Source organism: Sinohyriopsis cumingii, chromosome 17 (assembly GCF_028554795.1).
Source record: "Sinohyriopsis cumingii isolate HCF-2022 chromosome 17, ASM2855479v2, whole genome shotgun sequence".
Classification (NCBI taxonomy): Eukaryota; Metazoa; Mollusca; class Bivalvia; order Unionida; family Unionidae; genus Sinohyriopsis; species Sinohyriopsis cumingii.
This window is the reverse complement of record NC_142977.1, coordinates 14,540,427-14,559,218: the sequence shown is the minus strand read 5'-3', so window position 1 is coordinate 14,559,218 and position 18,792 is coordinate 14,540,427. Positions and strand designations below refer to the sequence as shown.

The 18,792-nt window shown below is 41.5% G+C and overlaps 1 protein-coding gene across 1 annotated transcript in view; it reads left to right on the top strand.

Moving 5' to 3' along the window:
• Positions 1–2,082: 2,082 nt before the first annotated feature.
• The window catches only part of LOC149777792 (beta-1,3-galactosyl-O-glycosyl-glycoprotein beta-1,6-N-acetylglucosaminyltransferase-like), a 114,345-nt gene continuing 97,635 nt past the window's right edge, over positions 2,083–18,792 (top strand). Inside the window, exon 1 of the mRNA XM_089938263.1 lies at positions 2,083–2,883. Within this exon, the coding sequence (XP_089794389.1) occupies positions 2,120–2,883 (764 nt within the window). The 5' untranslated portion in view covers positions 2,083–2,119. The remainder of the gene's footprint in view (positions 2,884–18,792) is intronic.

Here is an 18,792-nt window from a genome sequence, read left to right as displayed (position 1 = left end):
TACAGATTTTGAAAGGTTTCATTCGATACGTGTATCCTGTGACATTATTTAGTATGGCAGGCTAAAACATGACTAAACGGTATGGTATTTACTTATATAGCTTGAACAGCGACTGTTGTTCCTAAAACACAGCTTTATCGTGTATTTACGTGCCAATGTTTTTGCAGACTTGATACGCCATATTTGTGTTGCCAGGCCTTATATGACGTGTTTCAGAATTTGTGTTTGGATTTTGTGACTGATAACATTTCACAATTCCCACATGTTGAGTTATTTAAAGAAAAAGATAAGCTGCAACTGAATTAATTTATCTGTAAATGGCTACCAGCGTGTGTAGTTGACAAAGAACATATTTTATTCTTATGTCATTATGCATGCATTGTAATGCAATATTCACATTATGTTCCGTAAGTACAACTTTAAAATTCATGCTAAATTTAATGACGCATATAATTTTAATATTTTGAAATTTAATATTATATTTTATAGTTTACACAACCTGTATCATGATAATGCTACTGTATGTTTTGATTTACATTTTAATGTGCTAAAGATCATTTATATCACTTCTGCAACCTATTATTGGGTTCCACCACAGGATGGCAGGCTGTATAGTTCGGTTATTTCTTTCGTGATTGACATTTGTTTGTAACCTTGTATAAGTTTTATGACTGCAATGAAGTGTTTTATTCTACTGAATACTTATGTCATGTATTCGTGTAGGGAAGGAGATGATGATGATGATGATGATACTCTTTATTGACATAGTATTCAAGCTTTCCAGTTTTAAGTCTGAGTTAGATTAGAGATACAACAATTCCAAAAACGTATCACTCTCAAGCTATACTTCTATTTTGTTTGCAGATAGTTTGGACAAACTCATTTCAAATCACATTATGATTGGCTATTGACACTCACTAACTTTTGGTAGCTATTGACACTTCACTGTGAATTGGAGGCTATTGACACTTTACTGCGCCTTGGTGGCTATTGACACTTTACTGCGCCTTGGTGGCTGTTGACACTTTCCTTACTGTAGATGGCTATTGCTTTAGAAGGCTCAGACACATCACTCACATTGAATTCGATTTTGTTATATTTGGCTTTAACGTTTTTAACATGGATGCTTTTACATTTTCCGGTTCTAACACATATGCTAACAAGATTGGGACAATACTGCTTGAAATTATAACAAATTTAAATATCCCATATTACTCAAAATACAATTTCGAAAGCGACTGTTCTGAATTCTTCGTTTTTCATATTTACAAAGATAAATGTCTATGACGCTATCAAATTAAACTATAAACATTAGGGACGAAAACAACAATAATTCATTTTAAGGCATCATCTAATACTTCTATAAAAATACTACACGAATTATCTACATTTTGTAATAATTTCTTACGAGTCGACGTAATATTAATTTTTTAAACAAATATAATGTACAAAACTAAATTCAGCGAATGTGCGTTAATGTTTTAAAATTGTCTTTGGTTAAAAAGACTTGTGACATTTGATTCTAAACATGGAAACAAATTAGTTAATCTTCCAATACGTATATTAATACATTTCTATTTTGGCAGATGGATCTACATAGATCAATATGTGAAAAAATATTTGAATTTTGTATACGTTTCTACGACTTTTAAATTATTGTGTTTGAGGCAGTTAAAAAAGACCTATTTTTCCAAAAGAATATATTTTGATAAAATATTAAGGCAGAGAAATGTTCGTATGATCTGTACAAATCTTGGTGTGTGCATAACAATATTGGTTTAGTACATAATGTTATAAATGAAGATACATCATAGGTGTATTTAAATGGTCTTTAGCAATTTTCAATGTTCAAATTAGATATCATTCCACTGTATACACATACACACACACACACACACAGATATATATATATATATATATATATATATATATATATATATATATATATATATATATATATATATATATATATATATATATATATATATGAATGATATCTAACTTTTTATTTTTCTAGGATCTAATTATGATCAACTTCATTAGTTGCTAACTCTCACTACTTAATTACATTTTCAGGTTTGTGTTACTTTCAATCGGACCCACAGAAAGTGATTAACAGATGAATTTGAAACGAGTGTGGTGCTTTATAGTTGCCATAGTTGTGTCCCTCTTTTTTGTGCAACATGGTGTATATATATATTTCTTGTCACCTGCTTCTCATAGCCTTCATAATCTGAAAGCAGCTGGTGAAATTCAGATCGAAAGAATCATTCCATTTAGCGGGGGTGGTTTTGAAAATATGAAGCCATTGAATATTGTCAGCTGTAGGAAATTATTTGATGGAGATTCCACTGAGATGAAAAAGACGTATACACTTATGGAAATCTTTAAGCCAAAACCTATAAGTGACACAGAGTATATCAATATGACCAAACATTGCGATTCTTTTCTAGAGAAAAGAGGATATATCATGAGCTCACTAACGTCAGTGGAAGAAACCTTTCCATTGGCCTTCAGCATATTGATGTACAAAGATGTTTATCAGGCAGAGAGACTCCTTCGAGCGATATACAGACCTCAGAATATATATTGTATACACGTGGACAGAAAAGCTGCACATGACGTGAAAGACGCAATGACAAGCATTGCATCCTGTTTTGAAAATGTGTTCATTGCTTCTAAATTATATGATGTTCAGTGGGGTACACTTTCAGTTCTAGATGCTGACCTGACTTGCATGAGGAACTTACTGCATAAACACAAATCATGGAAATACTTCATCAACCTTACTGGACAGGAGTTTCCACTCAGGACAAACTACGAATTGGTCAAAATACTTCTTGCATACGATGGCGCCAATGATATAATGGGTGGTAAAGAAAGGTAATTTTTCAAAGAATTTTGACCACAATCATCTCTTAGGACTAAGAAAAAATATACATACTTTCTAACACTTAATTATTTCATTGGTAATTACATTTGATAATGTTTAATACTAAATAATTTAATGATCTTTTCCATCAACTTCCAGTTATAAAAAAGGCCACAGTGGTAAAATGCTATCTGAGTTTACATTACAATGTTATGCTTAACACGAAAGACGATCATATGGCTATTATAGTTTGTGTCAGGTCTTCTAATAATCATTCTCCACCTCGTATTCCAATGATTGTACGTAATTACAAACTAGCGGAATATTATTTAACCCTTCATAACCTTGAAAATTTGAAACCAAATTTTGGTCTGTCGCTGGAAACGTTTGTAATCTGGAAATATAAAGTCGACATCGGTGAGTGCAATAATAAAAAATGTTATTTTTATTTACACCTTGTTGCGCAAAAGTCTAATGTTCATCCACGTGTGTCGGGTTGGAACGGCTCACAGGTAAACTAAAACTCGGTACATCAATCCTATATACAACGTGCAAGATACCAACCGCTATATTCAGCAAAATTAACATAAACGGGACGAAACTACAGTGGCAAAATTATGTGAATCATAATAATGTAATGTTAACAAAATATAGATTTACCAATAATTTTAATTATATGCCATTCATTACAAAAACATGCAGTCTGAATAAAACCGTCTTTATAATGTTTCTGTAAAATTCATAATAACAAATCATATAACGTGTCAGTGTATTTGATAACTTTCAAAGACTAAATTGTTTTAAAAAAGGTATATTTTTCTCACCTGTTTAAGGTTAGATTATGAATTATTTGTGTTGTATGTGCGCTAATAATAATAATAATAATAATAATTTGTAAATAGCATATTCATTATAAAGGTAAATTAAATTTCTGATTTCCTAAATATCCTCCAAAAATATAATTTTAACATATTTCTAGGGTTAAGGCTCTTTGGTTTCGGAGCCATTATTATGTATTTTTATATATAATCTAAAAATGATAAATCAACACAAAATCTACTTTTACCACCTATCTATGACTTGAAAAATAACCTGTTTATGACGTGGAGAATTTGTTTCGGTAGCTTTGTACTCCATCATTACTAGAATAAAGCAAGACACTTTTCATCCCCTTTCTCCCAATAACCTATGCATCCACCTCTCTATCAATAACACTTTGCATCCCCCTCTCTCCCAATAACAATTTTCAACCCCTCTCTCCCAATAACACTTTCCATCCCCATCTCCCAATAAAAATTTGCATCATCCTCTCTCCCAATAACACTTTGCATCCCCCTCTCTCCCAATAACACTTTGCAACCCCCTCTCCCAATAACACTTTGCATTTGCCTATCTCCCAATAACAATTTGCAACCCCCTGTCTCCCAAAAACACTTTGCATCCTCCTATCTCCCAATAACACTTTGCATCCCATTCTCTCTCAATAACACTTTACATCCCCTTTCTCCCAATAACACTTTGCATCCTCCTTTCTCCCAATAACACTTTGCATCCTCCTATCTCCCAATAACACTTTGCATTCCCTTCTCTCACAATAACACTTTGCATATCACTCTCTCCCAATAAAACTTTGCAGCCACCAATCTCCCAATAACACTTTGCATTTACCTCTCTCCCAATAACACTTTGCATCCACTCTCTCCCAATAACTCTTTCCCTCCACTCTCTCCCAATAACACTTTGCATCCCCCTCTCTCACAATAACACTTTGCATCCCCCTCCATCACTCTATTAAAATAACACTTTGCATCCCTTATCTCGCAAAAACACGTTGCAGCTCCGTCTCTCACAATAAAACATTGCATCCCCCTGTCTCCCAATAACACTTTGCATCCCCCCTCTCCCAATAACACTTTGCATCCCCTCTCCCAATAACACCTTGCATCTTCCTATCTCCCAATAACACTTTGCAGCCCCCTCTCTCCCAATAAGACTTTGCATCCCCCTCTCCCCCAATAAGACTTTGCATCCCCCTCCCTCCCAATAACACTTTGCGTCCACCTCTCCCCAAATAACACTTTGCATACACCACTCTCCCAATAACACCTTGAATCCCCTCTCCCAATAACACCTTGCATCTTCCTATCTCCCAATAACATTTTGCAGCCCCCTCTCTCCCAATAACACTTTACAACCACCTCTCTCACAAAAACAATATGCATCCACCTCACTCCCAATAACACTTTGCATCCCCTGTCCCAATAACACTTTGCATATTCCTATCTCCTGATAACACTTTGCAGCAAACTCTCTCCCAATAAAACATTGCATCCCCCTATCTCCCAATAACACTTTGCATCCCCCTCCCTCCCAATAACACTTTGCATCCCATCTCCAAATACCACCTTGCATCTTCCTATCTCCCAATAACACACTGCATCCCCCCTCTCTACCAATAACACTTTGCATCCCCCTCTCTCCCAATAACACTTTTGAACCCCTCTCTCCCAATAACACTTTGCATCCGCATCTTCCAATCAAACTTTGCATCATCCTCTCTCCCAATAATACTTTGCGTCCCCCCCTCTCCCAATAACACATTGCATCACCTCTCCTCTCCCAATAACAATTTACATCCTCCTTTCTCTCAATAACACTATGCATCCTCCTCTTTCCAAATAACACTTTGCACCCCATTCTCTCCCAATAACACTTTACATCAGCTTTCTCCCAATAACACTTTGCATCCCTCTCTCTCACGATAACACTTTCATAGCACTCTCCACCAATAACACTTTACATAAACCTCTCTCCCAAACACATTTTGCATTCCTCATTCTCCCAATAACACTTTGCATTCCCCTCTCTCCCAATACCACTTTGCATTCCCTCTCTCCCAATAGCACGTTCCATCTCCCTCTCTCCAAATGGAACTTTGCAGGCACCTCTCTCCCAATAACAGTATAGATCCTCCTCTCTCCCAATCACACTTTGCATCCCCTCTCCCAATAACACGGCGCATCCCCCACTCTCCCAATAACACTTTGCATCCACTCCCTCCCAATAACACTTTGCATCCACTCCCTCCCAACAACACTTCGCATCCTTCTCTCTCACCATAACAATTTGCATCCCCCTCTATCACTCTATTAAAATAACACTTTGCATCACTTTTCTCGTAAAAACACGTTGCAGCTCCGTCTCTCACAATAAAACTTTGCATCCAGCTCTCTCCCAATAACACTTTGCATCTCCCCTCTCCCAAAAACCCTTTGCATCCACCTCTTTCCCAATAACACTTTGCATACACCTCTCTCCCAATAACACTTTGCATCCACTCTCTCCCAATAACACTTTGCATCCCCCTCTCCCCCCAATAACACTTTGCATCCGCTCTCCCAATAACACCTTCCATCTTCCTATCTCACAATCACACTTCGCAGCCACCTCCCTCCCAATAACACTATGCATCCCCTCTCTCCCAATAACACATTGCATCCCCTCTTCTCTCCCACTTTGCACCCCATTCTCTCCCAATAACACTTTACATTAACTTTCTCCCAATAACACTTTGCATCGCCCTCTCTCACGATAACACTTTCATCCCACTCTCTCCCAATAACACTTTGCATCCACCTCTCTCCCAAAAACATTTTGCACTCCTCATTCTCCCAAAAACACTTTGCATTCCCCTCTCTCCCAATAACACTTTGCATCCCCTCTCTCCCAATAACACTTTGCATCGCCCTCTCTCCCAATAACACTTTGCATCCCCACTCCCAAAAACACCTTGCATCTTCCTATCTCACAATAACACTTTGCAGCCCCTCTCTCTGAATAACACATTGCATCCCCCTCCCTCCCAATAACACTCTCCATCCCCCTCTATCCCAAAACACATTGCATCACCTCTCCTCTCCCAATAACAATTTACATCATCCTATCTCTCAATAACACTATTCATCATCCTCTTTCCAAATAACACTTTGCACCCCATTCTCTCCCAATAACACTTTACATCAACTTTCTCCCAATAACACCTTGCATCCCCCTCTCTCCCAATAACACTTTGCATCCCCACTCCCAAAAACACCTTGCATCTTCCTATCTCCCAATAACACTTTGAAGTCCCCTCTCTCCCAATAACACTTTGCAACCATATCTCTCACAAAAGCAATATGCATCCACCTCACTCCCAATAACACTTTGCTTTCCCTGTTCCAATAACACTTTGCATGTTCCTCTCTCCTGCTAACATTTTGCAGCAAACTCTCTCCCAATAAAACATTCCATCCCTTTCTCTCAGAATAACACTTTGCATCCCCCTCCCTCCCAATAACACTTTTTGCATGCAATCTCCAAATACCACATTGCATCATCGTCTCTCCCAATAAAACTTTGCAGCCCCCTCATTCCCAACAACACCTTGCATCCCCCTCTCTCCCAATAACACTTTGCATCCTCCTATCTCCCAATAACATATGCAGCCTCCTTACTCCAAATATCACTTTGCACCCCATTCTCTCCCAATGACACTTTACATCCCCTTTCTCTCAATAACACTTTCCATCCTCCTCTCTCCCAATAACACTTTGAAACCTCCAATCTCCCAATAACATTTTGCTCTCCCTTCTCTCCCCAAAACAATTTGCAAACCACTCTCTCCCAGATACACTTTGCATTCCGCTCTCTCCAAATAACACTTTGCATCTCACTTCCTCCAAATAACACTTAGCATCCCCAACTCTTCCAATAACACTTTGCATTCCCCTCTCTCCCAATAACAATTCGAATCCCCTCTCTCCCAATAACACTTTGCATCCCCGTCTCTCACAATAACACTTTGCATCCCTCTCTATCCCAAAAAAAACTTTGCATCCCTTATCTCGCAAAAACACGTTGCCCCTCTCTCCCAATAACACTTTGCATCCCCTCTCCCAATAACACCTTGCACCTTCCTATCTCACAATAACACTTTGCAGCCTCCTCTCTCCCAATAACACTTTGCATCCCCCTCTCTCTCAATAACACATTGCATCCCCCTCTCTCCCAATAACACATTGCATCCGCTCTCCTCTCCCAATAACAATTTACATCCTCCTATCTCTCAATAAAAATATGCAGCCTCCTCTTTCCACATAAAACTTTGCACCCCAATCTCTCCCAATAACACTTTATATCAACTTTCTCCCAAAAACACTTTGCATCCCCCTCTCTCCCAAAAACATTTTGCATTCCACATTCTCCCAATAACACTTTGCATTCCCCTCTCTCCCATTAACACTTTGCATTCCCTCACTCCCAATAACACGTTCCATCCCCCTTTCTCCGAAGGGAACATTGCATCCACCTCTCTCTCTCAATAACACTATAGATACCCCTCTCTCCCAATAACACTTTCCATCGCCTCTCCCAATAACACATTGCATCTTCCTATGTGCCAATGACACTTTGCAGATACCTATCTTCCAATAACACTTTGCATCCCCTTCTCTCAGAATAACACATTGAATCCCCCGTTCTCCCAGTCACACTTTGCAATCCCGTCTCTCACTATAACACTTTGCATCCCTCCTCTCCCAGTAACACTTTGCATCCTCCTCTCTCCCAAGTACACTTTGCATTTCCTCTATCCCAATAAAACTTTGCATTCCACTCTCTCTCAATAACACTTTGCATCTCACTCTCTCCCACTAACACTTGCAATTCCAACTCTCCAAATAACACTTTGCATTCCCCTCTCTCCCAAAAACACTTTGCATCCCCTCTCTCCCAATAACACTTTGCATCCCCCTCTTTACCAATAACACTTTGCATCCCCCTCTCTCCCAATAACACTTTCCATCCACCTCTATCCCAGTAACACTTTTCATACCCCTCTCACAATAACACTTTCCATCTTCCTGACTCAGAATAACACTTTACAGCCCCATCTCTCACAATAACACTTTGTATCTCCCTCCCTGCCGATAACACTTTGCATCCACCTCTCTCCCATTAACACGTTTGCATCCCATCTCCCAATAACACTTTGCATCTTCCTATCTTCCAATAACATTTTGCAGCCCCATCTATCCCAATAACAGTTTGCATCCCCATGTCTCCCAATAACAATTTGCAGCCCCCTCTCTTCCAATAACATTCTGCATACCCCTAACTCCCAATAACACTTCGCAACCTCTCTCCGAATAGCACTTTGCATTTTCCTCTCTCCCTATAACACTTTGCATCACACTCTCTCCCAATCACACTTTGCATTCCCCTCTCTCCGAATAAGACTTTACATCCCCCTCTCTCCCAATAACACTTTGGATACCCCTCTCTCGAAATAAAACTTTAATCACCATTCTCTCCCAACAACATTTTACATTCCCTTTCTCCCAATAACACTTTGCATCCCCCTCTCTCCCAAAACCATTTTGCATCCCTCACTCTCCCAATAACACTTTGCATTCCCCTCTATCCAAATAACACTTTGCATTCCCCTCTCTCCCAATACCACGATGCATCCCCCTCTCTCCCAATAACACTTTGCATCCCACTGTCTCCGAGAAACACTTTTCATCTTCCTATCTCCCAATAACACATTGCAGCCCCTCTCTCCCAATAGCACCTTGCATCCCACTCTCTCCCAATAACACTTTGCATCCTCCTCTAACCCAATAACACTTTGCATCCAACTCTCTATTAACAACACTTTGCATACTGCTCTCTTCCAATAACATTTTGCATCCTCCTCTCTCCCAATAGCACTTTCCATTCCCCTCTCTCCCAATAACACTTTGCATCCCATTCTCTCCCAATAACACTTTGCATCCCACTCTCTCACTCCATTAAAATAACACACTGTATCCCGTATCTCGCAAAAACACGTTGCATCCCCCTCTCTCCCAATCACACTTTGCATCCCACTCTCTCCTAATAACACTTTGCACCCCATTCTCTAACAATAACACTTTACATCAACTTTCTCCCAATAACACTTTGCATCCCCCTCTCTACCAATAACACTTTGCATCCCTTCTCCAAATAACACCTTGCATCTTCCTATCTAACAATAACACTTTGCAGTTCCCTCTCTCCGAATCACACTTTGCATCCACCTTTCTCACAAAAACAATATGCATCCACCTCACTCCCAATAACACTTTGCATCCAATGTCCCAATAACACTTTGCATATTCTTATCTCCTTATAACACTTTGCAGCAAACTCTCTCCCAATAAAACATTCCATTCCCCTCTTTCCCAATAACACTTTGCATCCACCTCCCTCCCAATAACACTTTGCATCCCATCTCCACATACCACTTTGCATCTTCCCATCACCCAATAACACTTTGCATCCACCTCTCTCACAAAAACAATTTGCATCCACCTCTCTCCCAATAACACTTTGCATCCCCTGTCCCAATAACACTTTGCAGATTCCAATCTCCTGATAACACTTTGCAACAAACTCCCTCCCAATAAAACATTGCATCCCCCTCTCTCCCAATAACACTTTGCATCCCATCTCAAATTACCACTTTCCATCTTCCTATCTCCCAATAATACTTTTCATCCCCCTCATTACCAAAAACACTTTGCATCCCCCTCTCATAATAACATTTTGCATCCTCCTATCTCCCAAAAACATATGCAGCCTCCTCTCTCCAAATATCACTTTGCACCCCATTCTCTCCCAATAACACTTTACATCCCCTTTCTCCCAATAACAGTTTCCATCCTCCTCTCTCCTAATAACACTTTGAATCCTCTAATCTCCCTATAACACTTTGCAATCCCTTCTCTCCCAAAACCACTTTGCAAACCACTCTCTCCCAGATACACTTTGCATTCCGCTCTCTCCAAATAACACTTTGCATCTCACTTCCTCCAAATAATACTTAGCATCCCCAACTCTCCCAATAACACTTTGCATTCCCCTCTCTCCCAATAACACTTTGCATCCCCTCTCTCCCAATAACACTTTGTATCCCCACTCTCTCCCAATAACACTTTGCATCCCCCTCTATCCCAATGACACTTTGCATCCCCCTCTCTCCCAATAACACTTTGCATCCCCCCTCTCTAAATAACACTTTGCATCCAACTCTCTCCTAACAACCCTTTGCAAATTCCTCTCTACCAATAACACTTTGCATCTTCCAATCTCCCAATAACACTTTGCAGCCCCCTGCTCTCCGAATAACACCTTGCATCCCCCTCTCTCCCAGAAGCACTTTGCATCCACCTCTCCCCCGAAAGAACTTTCCATCCACCTCTCTCCCAGTAACACTTTGCATCCCCTCTCCCAATAACAATTTGCATCTTCCTATCTATCAATAAGATTTTGAAGCCCCCATCTCTCCGAACAACACGTTGCTTCCCCTCTCTCCCAATAACACTTTGCACCCCCTCTCCCAATAACACTTTGCAGCCCCATCTCTGACAATGACACTTTCCATCTCCCTCCATCGCAGTAACACTTTTCATCAACCTCTCTAAAATTAACACTTTGCATCCCCTCTCCCAATAACACTTTGCATCTTCCTATCTCCCAATAACAATTTCAAGCCTCCTCTCTCCCAATAATACTTTCCGTCCCCCGCTCTCTCCAAAACAATTTGCATCCACATCTCTCCCAATAACACTTTGCATTCCCCTCTCTCCAAATAACAGTTTGCATTCCCTCTTTCCCAATAACACTTTTCATCCACCTCTCTCCCAATTACACTTTGGATACCCCTCTCTCCCAATAACACTTTGCATCCCCTCTCCCAATAACACCTTGCATCTTCCTATCTCCCAATAACACTTTGCAGCCCCTTCTCCCCCAATAACACTTTCGATACCCCTCTCTCAGAATAACTTTTTCCATCCTCCTCTCTCTCAATAACACTTTGCATCCTCCTCTCTCTCAATAACACTTTGTATCCCCCTCTGTCCGAAAAATCTTTGCATCCCCTCTCCCAATAACACTTTTCATCCTCCTATCTCCCAATACCATATGCAGCCTCCTCTCTCGAAATAAAACTTTGTTCCCCATTCACTCCCAATAACACTTTACATCCCCTTTCTAACAATAACACCTTGAATTCCCCTCTCTCAAAATAACACTTTGCATCCCCCTCTCTCCCAAAACCATTTTGCATCCCTCACTCTCCCAATAACACATTGCATTCCCCTCTGTCCTAAAAACACTTTGCATTCTCTCTCTCCCAATTACACGATGCAACCCCCTCTTTCCCAATAACACTTTGCATCCCCCTCTCTCCGAAATATACATTGCATCCCATCTCCAAAAAACACTTTGCATCTTACTATCTCCCAATAACACATTGCAGCCCCTCTCTCCCAATAACACCTTGCATCCCCCTCTCTCCCAATAACAGTTTGCATCCCCCTCTCTCCCAATAACACTTTGCACCCCATTCTCTACCAATGACACTTTACATCAACCTTCTCCCAATAACACTTTGCATCCCCCTATCTACTAATAAGACTTTGCATCTCTTCTCCCAATAACACCTTGCATCTTAATATCTCCCAATAACACTTTGCAGTCTCCTCTCTCCGAATAACACTTTGCATCCATCTCTCTCACAAAAACAATATGCATCCATCTCACTCCCAATAACACTTTGCATCCCCTGTCCCAATAACACTTTGCATATTCCTATCTCCTTATAACATTTTGCAGCAAACTCTCTCCCAATAAAACATTCCACCCCCCTCTCTCCCAATAACACTTTGCATCCCCTCCCTCCCAATAACACTTTGCATCCCATCTCCAAATACCACTTTGCATCTTCCTCTCTCCCAATAACACGTTGCAACCCCCTCATTCCCAATAACACCTTGTATCACCCTCTCTCCCAATAACACTTTACATCCCCTTTCTCCCAATAACACTTTCCATCCTCCTCTCTGCCAATAAGACTTTGCATTCCCTTCTCTCCCAAAAACACTTTTAAAACCACTCTCCCAGATAAACTTTTAATTCCGCTCTCTCCTGATAGCACTTTGCATCTCACTTCCTCCAAATAACACTTAGCATCCCCAACTATCCCAATAACACTTTGCATTCCCTTCTCTCCCAATTACACTTTGCATCCCCGCTCTATCAATAACATTTTCCATCCCCCTCCCTCACAATAACACTTTCATCCCCCTCTATCCCAATAACACTTTGCATCCCTTATCTCGCAAAAACACGTGGCAGCTCCGTCTCTCATAATAACGCTTTTCATCCACCTCTCTCCCAATAACACTTTGCAACCCCTCTCCCAATAACACCTTGCATATTCCTATCTCACAATAACACTTTGCAGCCCCTCTCTCCCAATAAAACTTTGCATCCCCCCTCCCCATAACACTCTGCATCCCCCTCTCTCCCAATAACACATTGCATCCGCTCTCCTCTCCCAATAACAATTTACATCCTCCTATCTCTAAATAACACTATGCAGCCTCCTCTTTCCAAATAACACTTTGCATCCCATTCTCTACCATTAACACTTTACATCAACTCTCTCCAAATAACACTTTGCATCCCCCTCTCGCACGATAACAATTTCATCCCACTTTCTCCCAATAACACTTTGCATCCCCATCTCTCCCAAAAACATTTTGCATTCCACATTCTCCCAACAACACTTTGCATTCCCCTCTCACTCATTAACACTTTGCATTCCATCTCTCCCAATAACACGTTACATCCCGCTTTCTCCGAATAGAACTTTGCATCCACGTCTCTCCCAATTACACTATAGATACCCCTCTCTCCCAATAACACTTTGCATCCTCTCTCCCAATAACACTTTGCATCTTCCTATGTGCCAATCACACTTTGCAGCCCCCTATCTTCCAATAACACTTTGCATCCCCTTCTCTCAGAATAACACTTCGCAGCCCCCTCTCTCCCAATAACACTTTGCACTCCCGTTTCTCTCAATAACACTTTGCATCCTCCTCTCTCCTAATAGCACTTTGCATTCCTCTATCCCAACAAAACTTTGCATTCCACTCTCTCCCAATAACACTTTGCATTCTCCTCTCTCTCATTAACACTTTGCATCTCACTCTCTCCCACTAACACTTGGAACTCCAACTCTCCCCATAACACTTTGCATTCCCCTCTCTCCCAAAAACACTTTGCATCCCCTCTCTCCCAATAACACTTTGCATCCCCCTCTCTCTTAATAACACTTTGCATCCCCCTCTCTCCCAATAACACTTTGCATTAACCTCTATCCCAGTAACACTTTGCATACCCCTCTCTCCCAATAACACTTTGCATCCACCTCTCTCCCAGTTACACTTTGCATCCCATTTCATAATAACACTTTGTATCCCCTTCTCTCCCAGTAACAGTTTGCATCACCCTGTCTCCCAGTAACACTTTGCATCCCCCTCTCTCCCAATAACACTTTCCATCCCCTTTCCGAATAGCACTATGTATCTTCCTCTCTCCCAATAACACTTTGCATCCCACTCTCTCTCAATCACACTTTGCATTCCCCTCTCTCCCACTAACACTTTACGTCCCACTCTCTCGCAATAACACTTTGGATACACCTCTCTCCCAATAACATTTTCCTCCTCCTCTCTCCCAATAACACTTTCCATTCCCCTCTCTCCCAAAAAACCTTTGCATCCCCTCTCCAAATAACTCGTTTCATCCTCCTATCTCCCAATGCCATATGAAGCCTCCTCTCTCGAAATAAAACATTCCTCCCCATTCTATCCCAACAACATTTTACATCGCCTTTCTCCCAATAACACTTTGCATTCCCTTCTCTCACAATAACACTTTGCGTCCCCCTCTCTCCCAAAACCATTTTGCATCCCTCACTCTCCCAATAACACTTTGCATTCCCTTCTGTCCAAATAACACTTTACATTCCCTCTCTCCCAATAACACGATGCATCCCCGTCTCTAACAAAAACACATGGCATACACCTCTCTCCCAAAAACACTTTGAATCCCCTCTCTCAAAAACACCTTGCATCTTCCCATCACCCAATAACACTTTGCAGCCCCCTCTCTCACAATAACACTTTGCATCCCCCTCTCTCACAATAACACTTTGCATCCCCCTCTATCCCAATAACACTTTGCATCGCCCTCTCTCCCAATCACACTTTGCATCCCCCTCTCTCTAAATAACACTTTGCATCCAACTCTCTCCAAACAACACTTTGAAAACCCCTCTATCCCAATAATACTTTGCATCCCATCTACCAATAACACTTTGCATCTTCCTTTCTCCCAAAAACACTTTGCAGCCGCCTGCTCTCCGAATAACACTTTGCATCCCCTCTCTCCCAAAATCACTTTGCATCCACCTCTCTCCCAAAAGCACTTTGCATCCACCTCTCTCCCAATAACACTTTGCATCCCCTCTCTAAATAACAATTTGCATATTCGTATATATCAATAGCATTGTGAAGCCCCCATCTCTCCTAACAACACCTTGCATCCCCCTCTCTCCCAATAACACTTTGCACCCCCGTCACCTAATAACATTTTGCAGCCCCATCTCTCACAATGACACTTTGCATCTCCCTCTATCGCAATAACACTTTTCATTATCCTCTCTAAAATTAACACTTTGCATCCCCTCTCCCAATACCACGTTGCATCTTCCTATCTCCCAATAACACTTTCAAGGAACCTCTCTCCCAATAACACTTTGCATCCCCCTCTCTCCCCAAAACAATTTGCATCCACCTTTCTCCCAATAACACTTTGCATTCCCCTCTCTCCACATAACAGTTTGCATTCCCTCTTTCCCAATAACACTTTGCATCCACCTCTCTCCCAATTCCACTTTGCATACCCTATAACAATAACACTTTGCACCCTCCTATCTCCCAATCCCATTGCAACCTCCTCTCTCGAAAAAAAAAACTTTCCTCCCCATTCTCTCCCACACTTTGCATTCCCCTCTCTCCAAATAAAACTTTGCATTCCCTCTCTCCCAATAACATGTTGCATCCACCTCTCTCCTAATTACACTTTGGATACACCTCTCTCCCAATAACATTTTGCATCCCCTCTCCCAATAACACTTTGCATCTTCCTATCTCCAAATAACACATTGCAGACCCCTCTCTCCCAATAGCAATTTGTATCCACATTTCTCAGAATGACACTTTGCATCTCCTCCCTCCTAATAACACTTTGCATTTCCCTCTCTCCCAATAACACCCTGCATTCCCCTCTCTCCCAGTAACACTTTATTTCCCCTTTCTCCCAATAACACTTTCCATCCTCCGCTCTCCCAATAACACTTTGCATCCTCGTATCTCCCATTAACACTTTGCATTCCACTCTCTCTCAGTAACACTGTGCATTCCCCTCTCCCAATAACACTTTGCATCTCACTCTCTCCCAATAGCACTTTCCATCCCCCACTCTTAAAATAACACTTTGCATTCCCCTATCTCCCGATAACACTTTCCACCCCTCTCTCCCAATACCACTTTCCATCCCCCTCTCTCACAATAACACTTTCCATCCCCCTCTATCTGAATAACAATTTTTATCCCTTACCTCGCAAAAACATTTTCCTGTTTCGTCTCTCCGAGTAACACTTTGCATCCACCTCTCTCCCAATAACACTTTGGATCCCCCTCTCTCCCAATAACACTTTCCATCCACCTCTCTCCCAATAATAATTTCCATACCCCTCTCTCCCAATAACACTTTGTATCCCCTCTCCGAATAGCACTTTGCATCTTCCTCTCTCCCAATAATACTTTGCATCCCACTCTCTCACAATAAATCTTTGTATTCCACTCTCTCCCAATAACACTTTACATCCCCTCTCTCCCAATAACATTTTGCATCCCCTCTCCCAATAACACTTTGCATCTTCCTATCTCCCAATAGCACTTTGCATCCCCCTCTCTCCGAATGACACTTTGCATCCCCCTCTCTCCCAATAACAATTTGCATCCTCCTCTCTCCTAATAACACTTTGCATTCCCCTCTCTCCCAATAACACTTTACATCCCCTTTCTCCCAATAACACTTTCCATCCTCCGCTCTCCCAATAACACTTTGCATCCTCGTATCTCCCAATAAAACATTGCATCCCCTCTCCTCTCGCAATAACAATTTACATCCTCCTATCTCCCAATAACACTATGCAGCCTCCTCTCTCCAAATAAGACTTTGCACCCCATTCTATCCCAATAACACTTTACATCCACATTCATCCAATAACACTTTGCATCCCCCTCTCTCCCAAAAACAATTTGCATGACTCACTCTCCCAATAGCACTTTGCATTCCCCTCTCTCCAAATAACACTTTGCATTCCGCTCTCTCCCAATGACAATTTCCATCTCACTCTATCCCAATAACACTTTGCATCCCCCACTCTCCCAATAACACTTTGCATTCCCCTCTCTCCCAATAACAGTTTCCATTCCCTCTCTCCCAATAACACTTTCCATCCCCCTCTCTCACATTAGCACTTTACATCCCCTCTATACAAATAACACTTTGCCTCACTTATCTCGCAAAAACACGTTGCAGTTCCGTCTCTCACGATAACACTTTGCACCCACCTATCTACCAATAACAGTTCGGATCCACCTCTATCCCAATAACACTTTGCATCCCCTTTCTCAAAGCAACACTTTGCATCCCCCTCTCACACAATATCACTTTGCATCCCTCTTTATCCCAATAACACTTTGCATACTTTATCTCGCATAAACACGTTGCACCTGCGTCTCTCACAATAACACTTTGCATCCCCCTCTTTCCCAATAACACTTTGCACCCCCCTCTCTCCCAATAACACATTGCATCCACCTGTCTCACAAAAACACTTTGCATAGCCCTCTCTCCCAATAACACTTTGCATCCCCTCTCACAATGACACCTTGCATCTTCCTATCTCCCAATAACACTTTGCACCCTTTCTCTCCCAATTACACTTTGCATCCTTCTCTCTCCCAATAACACTTTGCATCCCCTCTCTCTCAAAAACTCTCTGCATACCCTCTCCCAATAACACTTTGCATCCTCCTACCTCCCAATACCATATGCGACCTCCTCTCTCGAAACAAAACTTTGCTCCCCATTCTCTCCCAATAACACTTTCATCCCCATTCTCCCAATAACACTTTGCATGCCCCTCTCTCGCAATAACACATTGCATCCCCCTCTCTCCTAAATACATTTTGCATCCCTCACTCTCCCAGTTACAGAGTGCATTCCCCTCCCTCCCAATAACACTTCGCATTCCCTCTCACCCAATAACACGATGCATCCCCCTCTCTCCCAATAACACTTTGCACCCCTCTCCCAATAACACTTTGCATCTTCCAATCTCCCAATAACACATTGCACCCCCCTCTCTACCAATAAAACTTTGCATCCCCCCTCCCCATAACACTCTGCATCCCCCTCTCTCCCAATAACACTTTGCATCCCATCTCCAAATACCACTTTGCATCTTCCTCTCTCCCAATAACACTTTGCAACCCCCTCATTCCCAATAACACCTTGTATCACCCTCTCTCCCAATAACACTTTACATCTCCTTTCTCCCAATAACACTTTCCATCCTCCTCTCTCCCAATAAGACTTTGCATTCCCTTCTCTACCCAAAACACTTTCAAAACCACTCTCTCCCAGATACACTTTTAATTCCGCTCCTAACAACACTTTGCATCTCATTTCCTCCAAATAACACTTAGCATCCCCAACTATCCCAATAACACTTTGCATTCCCTCTCTCCCAATAACATGTTGCATCCACCTCTCTCCTAATTACACTTTGGATACACCTCTCTCCCAATAACATTTTGCATCCCCTCTCCCAATAACACTTTGCATCTTCCTATCTCCAAATAACACATTGCAGACCCCTCTCTCCCAATAGCAATTTGTATCCACATTTCTCAGAATGACAC